Source organism: Pelodiscus sinensis, chromosome 5 (genome assembly GCF_052426305.1).
Source record: "Pelodiscus sinensis isolate ZL-2025 chromosome 5, ASM5242630v1, whole genome shotgun sequence".
NCBI classification, from domain to species: domain Eukaryota; kingdom Metazoa; phylum Chordata; order Testudines; family Trionychidae; genus Pelodiscus; species Pelodiscus sinensis.
Genome location: NC_143056.1, coordinates 128,066,111 through 128,081,149, shown reverse-complemented (window position 1 = coordinate 128,081,149; position 15,039 = coordinate 128,066,111). Strand labels below are relative to the sequence as shown.

Sequence of the window (15,039 nt, the reverse complement as noted above, 5' to 3'; positions counted from 1 at the left end):
GGGAGTCGTGTGCCCTGTTTGGAGAAATCACACAATTCCAGCTGCAGCTGCTGGGTGTCCTGTTCCTCCTGTAGGCCAGACCCCCCTGCCATGATCTGTTTGCACTCAGGGCCCTCAGAAGACAATACAGCATGGTGCTAGACTAGGGGGTAGTGCTGGACTGCTGTGTGCTGGAGCTGAGCCGCATGTGCTAGGCCAGACACTTCTGTGAGGCTGTGGAGGGGGTGTATTGGCTAGAACCAAATCTGCTTCTGCAACTGCTTAATGTCAGCTGGGTACCAAATGGGTCCAGAACCTGCCCATTAGCCAGATAGAGTTACACAGCAGCTGGCTCTAGACTGCTTGCCTTATTGGGTCTCCCCAGGGCTCTAGAACATGCCCTCGCCGGCTGTGATGGCTTATAGGCCTGCTGCGGCATGGTTCTGGAGAGCTGGCACAGTCTGGCCAACACATGGGGAGGGGAACATGGAATGCAACGGCTCCAGCGTGGCAGCTCGACTCGGGTTCTTGAGCAGGCAGGAGGTAGAGCAGTTCTCGCTTGTAAGGCTAGCTGGGCATAAGGGGCCAGAACAGCTGCAAGCCTCAGTAGTTTGGAACAGGGGTCACTAAAGGGCACGGGGTCCCCATCAGTGGCTGCTTGTCCCTCCTGTCTTGCCAGGGCCTGTCTGCACTGCAGCTGGAATGCTGTTTGCCTGTGGCACCTGGGCTTCGCAGAGAAGCCACTGCCCTTGTGCAGCCCACTCATGCTGTGGAATGAGGCCCTCCAGCATGTGCCTTGTCTCCGGGGTCTAGCATTCACCAGATCTCAGGAGTTCTCAAACAAGCCTTTAATCTCGCATCGCAACATCAACAGCTAATGGAAAAAAGCTCAGCTTGGTCTAGGCTTGGGGTTTACCCAGCCAGTGTAGGCCCTGAATACCCCAGTCACCAGGGATGCCCCTTTTAATCTGAGTGTAGAGCCATTGTCCAATCAGAAACCAGAGAAAATGCCATGGAGTCCAGATGACAGCATGATTCTCTCTTCCTCTCAGTATTGGGGCAGCTGTGCTCCCTCAGAGGGGGTAGGCATGCCAGAGGCTGCAGAGGAAGGCAGAGAAAGTGTGGTTACTCCTAGGGGCCCTGGTGCTGCCTCCTGCTCTTCCCACCCTCTCCAATGGACCAAGAGGGGCGGGATGGCTTGGAATGCAGCTGGTTCCCTGCAGCGCTGCGGTGGTGGGTCTGCAGGAGATGCAGTTTTACAGTCGACTTAGGGAAATGATGTGGCTGGGTCCCATAGCTGTTGGCTTTCAGGGATGGCCGGCTTGGGGCAGGGGGAGAACTCTCACTCTCCCCTCAAACCCTTTCATCTCTTCCTTCTCTGCCCAGAGCTCTGAGCCCCCAAGGCAGGGACAGAAGGGGCAGTCGCCAGCTGGGAGAACTTCCAGGAAACCCTAGAGCCTGCATGGAGCAGGGCCCAGCCAATGACACTCTCCTCTCAGTGCTCCAGTGCAGTATGAGGGAGTGCTGGGCTGCCAGGGGAAGGGGGGTGTCTCCTCACCGTCAGTGCTGGCACCACAGTGCTGACCTTAGACTCACTCTCAGTAGGTTTCAGAATTAGCGCCCCAGTGAGGTGCTGGGGCAGCTCCAGGCTTTCTGCCAACTCGCAGCTCTCGCTGTAGGGGGAACATTGCTTCACAGCTGGGGGAGGGGCAAAGGTTCATTTCTCCACTGGGAGTTGTGGCCAAGGGCTGGAGCCTGCACCATAGGGGTGGAGATGCCCGCGATCTGCCGGAGCCACTCAGAGAGAACCCAGGGCCCCCTCATTCCCTCAGCTCTATGCCCAAAGCTCCTTCCAAGCCAAGGGGAGGGGGCCAACCCAGGAGACTGGTCACAGCAGAGCCTGTTTTGGGGAGATTTACTATTTCGAAGTGACGATATCACTGGGCAGCCACTGGGAAAGCACCACACACAGATCTGCTGCTACTTTGCACCTGTAGCCCCTGGAAAGGGGCCCCAAACCAACCAGTGGGTGAAGCTGGGGTCTCCCTCATGCTCCAGCAGTGTCTCCAGCACCACGACGGGGGGACTTAGCCCCAGGGACTTAGCCCGCTCCCAGCGCTGCAGCCGGGTGATCCCTGCCAGCAAGAGAGTGAAGGGTTAATGGGGACGAGATTGCAGGATGGCAGGGACGGTCCAGGCATGCCCCATCATCCCACCCTGAAGCCAAAGATCCTTGGCATGATGGGCAGCAGGCTCAGCCCTGGGCAGGGAGGATGGAAATGGTACCTCCCCCCAACTTTGATGGGGGGTAGCCCTGGGAAAATGGGAGTCATTGTGGGGCAGCTGTAGCTCCACCCCTACCCCCAGAAGGGATCCTCAAGACATGTTTAACCAGGCAGTGTAGTGCAGAGGTGCTGCCACTGAAGGCCCATTGGGTTCCTCAAGGAGTGAGCCCCTGACACCTTTGCCAGCAGGTGGAGCCTGGGCATTCAACGCTGCTCTGCAGGCATCCGACTGGTCTTTGGGGGGCCTGAGCCCAATGGGATTCTAGCTGCTTGGTTGAGTCAATGACCTTTGCATCTAACGGTCCCTGCGCTGGTTGGAAAAGCTGCCTGGTATCACTGGCTGGGGTGCCCTGGGGACAGGGATGGTCTCTGACCGGAGGTCTGGCTCAGTTGGGCAGAGCTCATGGTGCGTTGCAGGAGCCCAGCAGTTGGGTCTTGGAGGCGCTAAGGTGATGAGACGGGCCCTTGAGGAAGCACGGGATGCTTTTGGGTGTGTGTGCGTGCAACTCACTGACGGGCCCTCCAAGGGACTGTTTTCAAAATGGGGCACAGCACCCATCCTGTGGCTGGGTGCTGGCTCTGATCCAGCCCCAGGCCAGAGGGAGTCGTTGGCTCATGGGGGCAGGGAATAGGACAGCCTTTCCCCTCTAAGAGGTGTCATCTCCGATCCAGCCAGAGTTGAGCCCCCCTGTGCAGTTTGGTAGCAGTGGGCAAGGCGGTGTGGCATTTATGGCCATTGGTCCATCACTGTGTCCCCCAGTTTTTGGCCCTCTTGGCCAACCAGGGATGGGAAAGGGAGCGGCCAGGATAGGCAAGGCCCTATGGAGCAGAGTAACTGATGATCCAGGGGCTTCATATTCCCTTCCCCCCCCCCCCAGTGGTGTAACCCAAAGGGCCCACTTGTCCTGGGTGAGCCAGGGGAGTGGGCTAAGTGCTGAGGAATGAAGAGAGCCTTGGAGGGCTGCTGGGGTGAGCCTGGATGCAAAGCAGGTGGGCTAGAGCCCACTTCAACCCCCTGTGGCTATGCCCCTGCCCCCATGCTGCACTGCAAGGGGCCAGACCCCTCAGCAGGAGCCTGCTGGTCTCATGAGGTGGCTCTGTGTAGGGACAAGGGGCAGAGCTCTCCCAGGACAGGGAGGGGGGCGGAGCTCTTACAAGTGTGGGAGGCAAGGAAGCAGGACTCTGCAGTTCAGGGGACAAGGGCTGGGCTCTTACCAGGACGGGATGGAGGGGTGAGGGAATCACCGAGAGGGAAGGGGGCAGACTTTGCTAGTGCAGGAGAAGGCGATGAGGCTAGCACCAGTGCGTATGTGCACGGGGGAAGGGCAGGGAAGCATGGAAGATGTGGGGCTCTCACCAGTGCAGGGTCCATACTCCCAACTGAGGTCAAACTGTCTGAGCATCTCCAGCGGGGCCGGGTACAGGGAGCCACCCGGGTGGGAATCAGGTGGATCCGGTGCAGCCTCTGAGCCATGGGGACAACGCGCTACATCACTGTGGAAACAGGGCCAGTCCCCCAGCACATGCCTCCTCCCCAGTGTAAGTTGGGAACGCCTGGCCTGGGCCCAGCAGCTCTCCCAGGGCCCAGCTGGAGGGGCATGGCTTGGGAACACAGGCCAGTAACATGGGCTGGCTCACCTCCACCAGCCAGGGGGCAGCTGGGTTACTCTGGGTCTATGGTTCCAGATCTGGCTGTCTCCAGGGACCCTGGCCCCTGGCTCTCCCCCACACCCCACAGGGATAAGGTCACTCCCAGGACCTCAGTCTAAGGCACCCGGCAGCCCCAGCCTGACCACACTTGGGGGGGCGTGGGGGGGGGGGACGACACAATGAGCAGCACAGGAACCTGTCCCTGAGACAGCTCAGTCCCCTGCAACCTCCCACGGCTCCTTTCCCTTGAAACCCCCAACCCAGAAAGAGCCCTGCCCTGCCCCACCTGACCTATTGAGGCAGTTCTGCACCCCCAGCTTCTGAGCCACACACCCCCAGCTCCTGCTTTACCCACGTTCCCAGACCCGGCTGGGGTAGGAGCCCATCTTCCGCTGGCCTGGGATTCACCTGGCTGTAGGCTCCCCAACTTGGTGTCCGGGTCCTGCCGCTGCTTCTTCACCACCGGGAAGGAGTCGGTGATAAGCCGCTTCCTGCCCATGGCTCCCGGCTGCAGGAGGGACGAGAAGGGGAAAGTCAGTGGGGGAAAGGAGGGCGGGGGAGGGGAATGATGCCCACTAAGGACCGTGACACTTAACTACTCCCTCCTCTCTGCTAGTCCTGAGACCTCCCCCCCCCCCGCTCTAACCACTAGTCCCCGCTTCCCCCCAGGTTAGGACCCAGGAGTCCTGAGACCTCCCCCCCGCTCTAACCACTAGCCCCCGCTTCCCCCCCAGGTTAGGACCCAGGAGTCCTGAGGCCTCCCCCCGCTCTAACCACTAGTCCCCGCTTCCCCCCCAGGTTAGGACCCAGGAGTCCTGAGGCCTCCCCCCCGCTCTAACCACTAGTCCCCGCTTCCCCCCCAGGTTAGGACCCAGGAGTCCTGAGGCCTCCCCCCGCTCTAACCACTAGTCCCCGCTTCCCCCCCAGGTTAGGACCCAGGAGTCCTGAGGCCTCCCCCCGCTCTAACCACTAGTCCCTGCTTCCCCCCCAGGTTAGGACCCAGGAGTCCTGAGGCCTCCCCCCCGCTCTAACCACTAGTCCCCGCTTCCCCCCCAGGTTAGGACCCAGGAGTCCTGGCTGCCTCCCCCCGATCGGCAGGGCGTGGCCGGGGGTTCCCCCTTCCTGGCTGCAGGCCCCAGTTGCGGTGGGGGGGGGGGAGGGGGAGACAGGGACACAGCCACGGGGCGATACCGGGTGGGTTCCCGCAGCGATCGGCGCCAGGACCCGTCAGCCGAGGCGGGGGGAGGGGGTGTCCTGGGGCCCCGCCTCCGGGCCGGCTGGCCAATGGGGACGCGGCTTTCGCTTTGTCTTAAAGGGGCCAGGACACGCGGAGGGGAGGGGGGGGCGCACCCCAGGGAGAGACCCCGGGGATAGAACGCGGGGCGCCGCACGGGGCTGGGGAAATGGGGGCACGCCGCGGGGAGGGGTTCAGAGGGAGGAAGGGATGGAAATCTGGGGGGCGGGGGCGCACACAGCATGGGGGGGGGGGAGTCACGCCCATCCTGCCCTATCTATCTCAAGGCAGGGATCCGACCCCGACATGTTCCCTTGGGATAGGAGGGGAGAGGGACTCAGGCCAGGAAATAGGGGGTGCAATACGCCTCCCCATCCCACTGCCTTGCTCCCAGGCAGGCCCAGTGAGCACCCCCAGCGTGAATGGGGTAGCAGGGACCCCTCCCTCCCCATGAACAGTGTAGGGGGAGAGGGTGTACACATAGCACTGGCATATTGGGGGGGTGCCCGAGACCAGACCCCTCCCTCTGTTTGAGGGGTACAGATGGGGGCACTGGATGTGGAGGATGGAGCACCACAGGGTCTCCCTCTGGGGCTGTCAGGTTGAGCCTGTGGGATGGGGGAGGGGAACTAGAAATCCTTAGGGGTCATAGGGTGCTGGGCAGAGGGCAGGAGAGACTCATCAGTGATGGGGGACAGGTGCCTGGTATAACAGGTGATGGGCACGCTGTGGGAGGGAGGAAGGAGTCAGGGCTCTGGCTTTTCTGGGGCATTGCTGGGCCTAGGCAGCCTGGCTGCACCAGGTGCTACACAGACACAGATGGTGCGCGCCTCTAGAACGTGCGGAGCAGTCCCCCGTCCATGGGGACACCCTGCCCTGCCAGCCAGCCCTGCCTCAGCTCTGTTCCTGGCCTCGCCCTGCATGACCCTGCTCGTGCATTGGGCTGGGGAGAGGGGAGGCCAGGCTTGTCATGGGGCAGTTAAGTTTGTCTGGGAGCGTGTGAGGATCTGTACCACTATGCATTCACAGGTGTGTTGTGAGCAAGACACGAGAAGTCATTCTTCTGCTCTACTCTGTATTAGTTAGGCCTCAGTTGGAGTATTGTGTCCAGTTCTGGGCACCGCATTTCAAGAAAGATGTGGAGAAATTGGAGAGGGTCCAGAGAAGAGCAACAAGAATGATTACAGGTCTAGAAAACATGACCTATGAAGGAAGGCTGAAAGAATTGGGTTTGTGTAGTTTAGAGAAGAGAAGATTGAGAGAGGACATGATAGCCGTTTTCAGGTATCTAAAAGGGTGTCATAAGGAGGAGGGAAAACTTGTTCATCTTGGCCCCTGAGGATAGACCAAGAAGCAATGGGCTTAAACTGCAGCAAGGGAGCTTTAGGTTAGACATTAGGAAAAAGTTCCTAACTGTCAGGGTGGTCAAACACTGGAATAAATTGCCCAGGGAGGGTGTGGAATCCCCATCTCTGGAGATATTTAAGAGTAGGTTAGATAAATGTCTGTCAGGTATGGTCTAGACAGTATTTGGTCCTGCCATGAGGGCAGGGGACTGGACTTGATGACCTCTCGAGGTCCCTTCCAGTCCTAGTATTCTATGATTCTATGTTTCACCTCTTTTACAAGACTACGATGACTTTTGTACAACACGTATGGTGGAAGTATCATCTGAAAATTCGTGATTTGTAGATCATTATTGTGCTGCTAAATATTTGTGGCCATACAGTGCCTTGAGAAGTACCTTTTGGAGTTTGTTCTCTTTGGCAAGGTGGTCGGGGCGAAGGTGGGGGATGTATGTTCCATTTATTGCCCCACCACATTTAGGGAACCCCATCATGGCAAAGCCCTCCACTATGTCCTGCATGTTTCCCAGAGTCACTGTCCTTCGTAGCCGAAGGGTATTGATTGCTTTGGCTACTTGGATCTCAGCAGCCCCTATTGTAAGATTTACCTGCTCCAAATTGGTTCCCGGTTGACTGTTGAGGGAGTGGGTCTCATTTTGATATTACTGTCCTTCAGGGTGGGTGTAACGTTCCGCCCCGCTGGATAGGGGCGATTAGTCACGTTCGGTTGTCTCAATTAGTTCTTTGGTTACCGCTTGGGGCGGAGGGGGACCTGGGCCCACCCTGTCTCCAGGTCCCAGCCCAGGACCCTACGGGTGGGCATCCTAAATGCACCACCTACCGGGGGGGGGCTACGGCCGCACCTCACCGGTCCCCGGGGATTTCTGACCCCGTCCTGGGCTACTTCCTCCGTCCCCTTCAATTCTGTCCTGCCGTGCTTGATCCGGCGGGGCGCCGGATGAGACTCACCCTCTCCGGCCGCGGGGTTCCTCCGCTGCCGGTCCCGCCGCGTCCTCCACTCACCGCACCGACCACCTTGCCACCCAAGCGGGGCTCTGTCTCTCCCCCTTGGCTCCCGGACGACCGGCTTTTGAATCTGGCGCCCCTGGCCTGGGACGCCGGCGCATGCACCCTGGGCCGCCGGGAACTCCCGGGGCTCGGGCGCTGGGGAAGCTCTTGCGCCTGCACTGGCAGCCGCCGCCGAGCAGGCACGGCAAAGCCACTCCGGCTTCTCGGCGGCAGTTCCCCGCAGCGCCCAAGTGCGGGGCGCGGGGTTGAGGCTCGCGATCCCTGCCGCCCCGTCACAGTGGGGGAAAGCAATTTGCACAGTTCTGTGAAAGTGGCCTTACGCATGAGAAAGTTTTGCAGCCACTGCTGATCATCCCATAACTGCAACACTGTGTGGTCCCACCAGTCTGTGCTTATCTGACAAGACCAGAACGGGCCATTTCACAGTATCAACAGGAACAACTGCTGCCGGCATCAGCCCATTGCTACACTCACATGTTTCATACGTGTCTGTGTTCATGCCCCTCTCAGGGTATTCCTTGCTCCAGCAGCTCCTGGTTAGTCTCCGGGCAGCTGCAACGTAAGATGTTTGTAATGCTTATCCATAGCACTTTGCAGCTGCACGGGCTCCTCGCTATGGTGTTTGCACAGATAACCAGGAGAAAAAAAGCTTCAGGGGGCAGCTGAGTTAGTCTGTACAGGATAAACTTAAAAAACAACAAATAGTCTGGTAGCACTTTAAAGACTAACAAAACATGTAGATGGCATCATGAGCTTTTGTGGGCACAGCCCACTTCTTCAGATAACTGGAGTATTGGATGTCCAGGACCAAAATAAATGGGGGGGAGGGAGACAAGAAGAGGCAGTGGGTAAAAAATATCAAGGGGAAAGCCAAGCTGGAATGTAATAGGAGAAACAAATAGTTTCTAAGAACCTAAAGGCTGGATAGTCAAAAGAGGCAGATAAGAACCATAAATTAGCAAACAACAAATGGTCAGGTAGCACTTAAAGACTGACAAAACATTTAGATCTGATGCATCTGATGAAGTGGGTCTTTGCCCACAAAAGTTTATGCTCCAATAAATCTGTTAGTCTAAGGTGCCACAGGACTCTTCGTTGCTACCATATAGATGGTATCATGAGATTCTACATAGACAAAGAACCATTGTCACCTTCATTGTTTGGTAGGTTGATAATGACCCCGCCATCCAGTATCTTTATTCAGTCCATGGGTGTGAGAATCGAACCTGTGAATGAATTGTAGATCCAGTCCTTCCCTGTGTATTTGGCTTGTGGAATTGGTTTGTAACAAAACAGCTATTTGAAGATCTGTTAATAAATGCCCAGGGAGATTAAAGTGTTCTCCAACAGGTTTTTATATGTTCCCTTTACGGATATCTGATTCGTGTCCATTAATTCTTTCCCATAGGGACTGTCCAGTTTGTCCAATATATATTGCAGTGGGGCATTGCTGGCATTTGATGGCATAGATTAAATTATTGGATGTGCAGTTAAATGAGCCTCTGATTTGGTGGCTTATGTGGTTGGCTCCAGTAATGAATTCGCTTGTATAGATATGTGGGCAGAGTTGGCACCGTGGCTGATTGCAGGGCTGTGTTCCTGGATGTTTATGATGTAATTGTGTAGCATGGTTATCAGAAAGAATTCGTTTCAGATTAGGGGGTTGTCTGTAAACAAGAATAGGTCTTTCTCCCTCTGAGAGTGAGGGATCATTTTCCAAGGTAGGTTGTAGATTGCGGATAATGAGTTGGAGGGGTTTGGATTGTGGACTGTAGGTAATGACAAGTGGAGTTCTGTTATTTTCTCTTTTGGATCGGTCTTGAAGTAGTTCATGTCTGGGTACTTTTTTGGCTCTGTCAATCTGTTTTTTCACTTCTCCAGATGGGTATTTCAGTTTTAGGAATGCTCTGTAAAGATCTTGTAGGTGTTTGTCTCCGTCTGTAGGATTGGACCAAATCCGGTTGTATCTTAGGGCTTGGCTGTATACAGTAGATTGAGAAATGTGTCTGGGATGGAAGCTGGAGGCATGAATGTAAGTATAGTGGTCGGTGGGTTTCTGGTATAGGGTGGTGGAAATTTGTCCATTATTTAATTGTACTTTAGTGTCCAAGAAGTGGATTTCCCATGTGGACTGATCCAGGCTGAGGATGATGGTGGGGTGGAAGCTGTTGAGATCCTTGTGAAATTCTTCAAGAGTCTCCTTTCTGTGGGTCCATATAATGAAGATGTCGTCAATGTAGCGTAAGTAAAATAAGAGTGTTGGGGGCAAGAGCTGAGGAAACATGGTTCAAGGTCAGCTATAAAGATGTTGGCATATTGTGGTGCCATGCGTGTGCCCATGGCTGTGTTGCTGACTTGGAGATACAAATTGTCTCTGAATCGGAAGTAGTTGTGGGTGAGGACAAAGTCGCAGAGCTCTGTAATCAGGTGTGCAGTGTTGTTATCAGGATGGTGCTGTTGATGGCCTGTAATCTGTCTTCATGTGGAATGTTGGTGTAGAGGGCTTCTACGTCCATAGTGGCCAGGATGGTATTTTGAGGTAGATTACTGATGTTTTGAAGTTTCCTCAGGAAGTCAGTGGTGTCACAGAGGTAGCTGGGAGTGCTGGCAGCATAGGATCAGAGGTAGGAGTTGATATAGCCAGATAATCCTGTTGTAAGTGTGCCAATGCTTGAGATCAGGGGCAGATGACCGTTTTGCGGGGCCCCGGGCAGCCTAATTCCACGGGGCCCCCCCTTTGCCACGGCGCATGTGCAGTGGCGCCACGGTGCATGTGCGGGGCTTTCTGAAGCACGGGGCCCGGGGCGGCCGCCCCGTTCGCCCTGCCCTATATGCTTCCCTGCTTGAGATGATGGGTCATCCTGGATTTCCAGTTTTGTGTGTCTTGTGTAGCAGATAGAAAGCTCCTGGTTGGGGATTGCAGGGGAAGGGTGTTAGTGTAAATTTGTTCCTGAGCAGCATCAGAAAGCTTCATAAGCAGTTTATTGGTATTCTTTAGTAGGACCACAGGAGAGAAAAAAGAGATGAGAAAAGATTGTTTGCCATTGCTTTCAAGCAGGGGGGAGGGAGGAGATAAGTGCACCATGGAAGGCGGACCACAGGTATCCATAATCACCCACTATTTCTGTCCCATCAGGCACTGGGAGTCTAACCCAAAATGCAAAGGAGTGGCAGGGGATTGTAGGATTGCTACCCCCAGTGCATTGCTATCAAAGTCAATGGTAGCGATACACTGTCAAATGTTTGTGCACAGTGGGACGTGCACTTTTGACTTTACAAAATCGGGTGCTAAAAAAAAAAATCAGCCTTCATAAAGTTGACTCATCTCATAGTGTAGACATGCCTGCAGCACCGGGTCTTGTCCCTGCTGGGTCTCCCCCTTGGAGGCTGCTCCAGTCTCTTATCCTCGAGTGAATGAACCATTAATGGCATCTGTGCCTGGCCTGGAGCCAGGGGCACGTGTCTGAAGTCACAAGGCAGCATCGGGCTCCTCCATGGGCAGAGGGGGAGAGAGAATTTCTTGGGGCCAATGGAATAGAATTGTGAGGAAACATGCGCACAGCCAGAGTGGGGAACACACAAACCAGCTCTGTTGCTGCCCCTCAATCCAAACCCACAGGCCCTGCTGTCCCAGCCCTGAGCTCCCCCCAGCAAGGGGAGACAGGGAAAGCGATCAGACAAGGGGCCAGATGCCCCTATAAAGAGGCCTGGATCCTCAGATCCCGGCACCTGCTTAAGGGCAGGGGGAGTAGGGTTGAAAGGTGTCCGGTTTTGAACCAGACAGTCTAGTATTTGAGCTTTCTGTTTGGGAAACAAATTGAGAAAATAGAAATGAGAAAATATAAACATCCGGTAGTGTCTAAATAAGATGTAATGTGGATTGTGATGTAATGTCCAGTGTGTCTGGTATTGAGCTCAGAACCCACTTGAGGTAGAGGGGCACTAAGATTTTGAAGGGTGCCCCAAACACCCCCAAAGGGACAGGATCTCCCAAGCCATGGGCACTTAAGGTAAGGAAGAATGTGAGTATGGCTGACACCCCCTCCCTCTCCCTACCACCATAATTTCACTCCTGCCACTATCCAGCTCCTTCACCTGAACCCCTTAATGCCTCTGATCTCCCCATATTCCCCCACCCTTTGCTGCAGCCCCAATCTGCTGCATCCCTTATTCTCACTCACAGCATTTATTTATTTGTTACTAGTTTAAGCGTCAGCTGAATTATTTGCTGTCCTGCAGGTGGTGTTGCGTAAGTATACAATTAAAAACCTTTTTGGCAGGAGCGGGATGTAACAGAGGGGACAGATGACTGCCAAGGGTCAAAGGTGACCTTACAGCCATTTAACCACCATGGGGCTGCCCTATTCCTGAGCCCCAGGGCAGTGTGGCTGGCATAGAATTTTATTGGGTGGGAGGTTGTTAACAGTGGCTAGATTGTCTGAGAGCCAAGGAAGAGACAGCGAAGGGCAACTGGGTGGCAGGAAACTTTGCCCTTAGGACTTAGGGTAGATTCCACCCAGGGATGCTGATTATGGAGCTGCAGTATCTGGCCCCAAGACTAAGGTCTTAGCAAATTCATGGCTGTGAAAAATGCACTAGGGAGCATGAAATCAGGTCTCCATCAGGTGTAGCTGTTGTAGAATTTCCCCCCTTAGATTTAGGCAGCTCCTGCCAGCAGTACTGCCTTATTAGCTCAGCGACTGACTGGAGGGCAGCAGCTGCTGGCCAGGAGCCACCTATAAAGATAATACTGTTGTCAGCAGCACCCAGACAGCAGATGCTGAGAACTAAGCATGGCAATGCTAGAACCTGCCACCCCCGCCACCGAATAGCCTGCCACCTGCCCCTCAGCGGGTGATGAGACTCTTGGTTTCCACACCATCACGTTTTAGATAGAAACCGTGAAGCTGACCATTATGAAAATCCTATGAGTGTGCAATGGAGCAACACGAAGCATGAATTTGTTAGAGCCCCACCCCTGAGGCTGGCACATGCTGGAGAGACAGGAGATGTTTCTAGTGCCATTGGGCCCAATACTGAGCCCAGGGTTTTCCTGGCCACCCTGTTGGCCCTCACCCCTGCTCCATGGGAGTTGCTGGGCCAGGGGACTTAGGTGGGGTGGTGGCTGCCACTGGGCCAGGGTGCTCTGGCAGGAGCTGTTGCTGGCCCTGGGGTGTGGATAACACAGTGGCACAGGCTGGGTTGGTGCTGGAAGCCCTGGCTCTCCTGCAGCCTCTGTACAGGATGGTTTTCCTGCTCCACAAGGTCATAGATGGGGTAGCCCCGCGCATGCATCTGCTTGGCTGTCATGGTGCTGATCACCTGCATGTAGCCGCGGCCACGGTACTGGGGCAGGGTGTTGCTATGCCCCATGGCACCAAAGGGGTCCAGGAGGCTCCAGCTGATGGGTGGCTGCTGGCATTTAGGAAGCAGAACCTGGGGAAGTGGAGGACCAGGTTGACCAGATATCGCCGCTGTGCTCAGTCCCCCTCCATAGGGCCATGTCTCATTCAGCATATTAGTGTGAAAGAGCCTCATGGCGGACTCCAGCCTGAGAGAACAGAGAGGGGCAGGGTAGTGGCAAGGGGAGAGAGTGGGGGAATGACACACTGGGCCTCTCCTCTCTGTGGGGCTGCAGTGGCTACTATTTGAAACCCCAGGGGTGGGCGGGGGTTAGCCCACCCACTTCTAAAAGCCCCCCCCAGCCTTGTGATCAACTGATTCTGCAGGACAAATAATGAAAAACAGTCAAAGGGGGGGGCGGGTCAAAGGTTTAAAACCAGGGAACCGGATGGGGACACGGAGCAGAGAACCTCGGACAGCGCCCACTGCTCCTCAGAGCTGTCCATGGAGCCAGTGGACGCCGCCCGGAGGAACTCTGCCCGGATACGTGAAACTAGGGAGGAACAGAAGTAGGCCCCACAGTCGCAGAGTATCCTCTCGTCCAGCATCCTCCCCCTGGCGCTGTATATGGCAGCTTTTGCCAGGGCCAGGAGTAGGTTGACAAGGAGGTCTCGTGAATTTGTGGGGTCACGGATGGGGTGTGTGTAAATGAAAAGGTGTGGGGAGTAACGCAACCAGAACCTCATCTGGAGGAGCTGGAATAGGGGCTGCAACCTGGCGCACTCTAGGTATGCATGTGCCAGGTTTTCCCTCACACCACAAAGGGGCAGGTGGCTGGGATGGGGATGAACTGCACCAGGTACACACGTGTGCTCATGGCTCCGTGAAGGAGCCACCAGCTGATGTCCCCGATGGGCTGTGGGATTCAGAAGGAATAGACACTGGCCCTTCTGGGTTCCCCACCCTCAAGAGGTTTTAGATGTCCTGCTACATGGTGTCGGGGCGGGACACAAGGGTGAGGAAATGCAACGTGCAGAGCACGAGCATGTACAGATGGTCTCTGGGCATCTACTTGGAAGCAGACTGGCTGCAGATCCTGCAGCCGGCTGAGGCTCCAGGAATGGGGATGCGGGGGAGGGAAGCGTGGAACAGGGGCTTGTAGTGAGGGGGAGTACCCTCTCAGTGGGCTCGCTGCAGGGAATAGAAAGTGGGCTGCGACAAAGCCACCTTCACCTCCTGGACTATGCACAGGGAGGTTCAGGGGGTGGAGTCTCATGCGCTGAGTGAGCGCTCACAGGTCCACCCAGTCCTTCTTGTCATAGTCCAGGAGCCTTGGTGGTTTCTGCCAGGATCAGCCTCCGGCACACCGAGGGGGATTCCGCCACCTGCACGCACAAGGCTGGATTGTGGAGCAGAGGCTCTGTGAGGAGATCTGCTCCCTTGGTGGACACAATGGACCTGATCACCAAGAACAGCTTCCAGGTCTGGAGGAGGTCCTGGTAGAATTCCGGCAGCTCTGGGAGGTCTCACGGAAGACCGCTCCGGTGGATGAAAGAGCTGCCGGTCGTATCGAAGCCCTCGGAGGTGGCAGAGGGAGGCGTGTACCAATCTGCTCCACACCTTACTATCTGCCCTATAGAGGAGTCTCTGCAGGCGGAAGGTCCGGACCTGGCTGCGCATGCAGACCAGGCTCTGCCAGGGGAAGACACAGGACCCCTACAGAGAGCCAGTGCAGTCCTAGCCAGAAGAACTCCAGGGCTATCCTCTGGAGTCTGATGGGCACGAGATGGAGGGCTTCTGAGAACTCGGCCAGAGAGAAAGGCAGCTCCAGCTAGTCCTGGTCACCCATGCTGACCGTCGGGAGTTTGGTCCAGAGTACCCTGCCGGTGTTGGCATGTCAGATCCAGGGAGAATAAGCTGGCGTAGAAGGCCCTGGCCCTTCGGCGCATCTCCTTCGGATCTGTGAGGGGGGTGCCGTTCTCCACCAGAAAGCAGAGGACGTGCTTTTTGGCCCCCCTCTTTTTCTCCAGAAGAAGCAGAAGCCCCGATCCATCTCCCAAAGGAGATGGATGCGAGATCGAACAAAGGCACCCCGGGCCTGGTGCTCAAGGGCCCAGAGCTCCTTCCGCTTCTCCTAGTGCGCTTCGCGGAGGGGTGGATCCTCGGGGTCAGA

At 55.9% G+C, this 15,039-nt stretch overlaps 1 protein-coding gene across 4 annotated transcripts; it reads right to left on the bottom strand.

The window, feature by feature from the left end:
• Positions 1–812: 812 nt before the first annotated feature.
• POLD4 (DNA polymerase delta 4, accessory subunit) lies at positions 813–7,886 on the bottom strand. 4 transcript variants are annotated; one of them, XM_006113744.5, is made up of 5 exons: positions 7,464–7,886; positions 4,323–4,422; positions 3,622–3,729; positions 2,003–2,114; positions 813–1,077 (listed from the first exon to the last, which is right to left on the bottom strand). In XM_006113744.5, exons 1-5 carry the CDS (start codon positions 7,845–7,847, stop codon positions 1,053–1,055), a joined length of 729 nt encoding a protein of 242 aa, XP_006113806.2. In that variant the 5' UTR covers positions 7,848–7,886; the 3' UTR covers positions 813–1,052. The 4 variants fall into 4 exon arrangements, with proteins under 4 accessions (XP_006113806.2, XP_075784666.1, XP_075784667.1 ...); XM_075928551.2 differs by lacking the exon at positions 7,464–7,886 and adding an exon at positions 5,106–5,201; XM_075928552.2 differs by lacking the exon at positions 7,464–7,886 and adding an exon at positions 4,979–5,026.
• Positions 7,887–15,039: the final 7,153 nt, after the last annotated feature.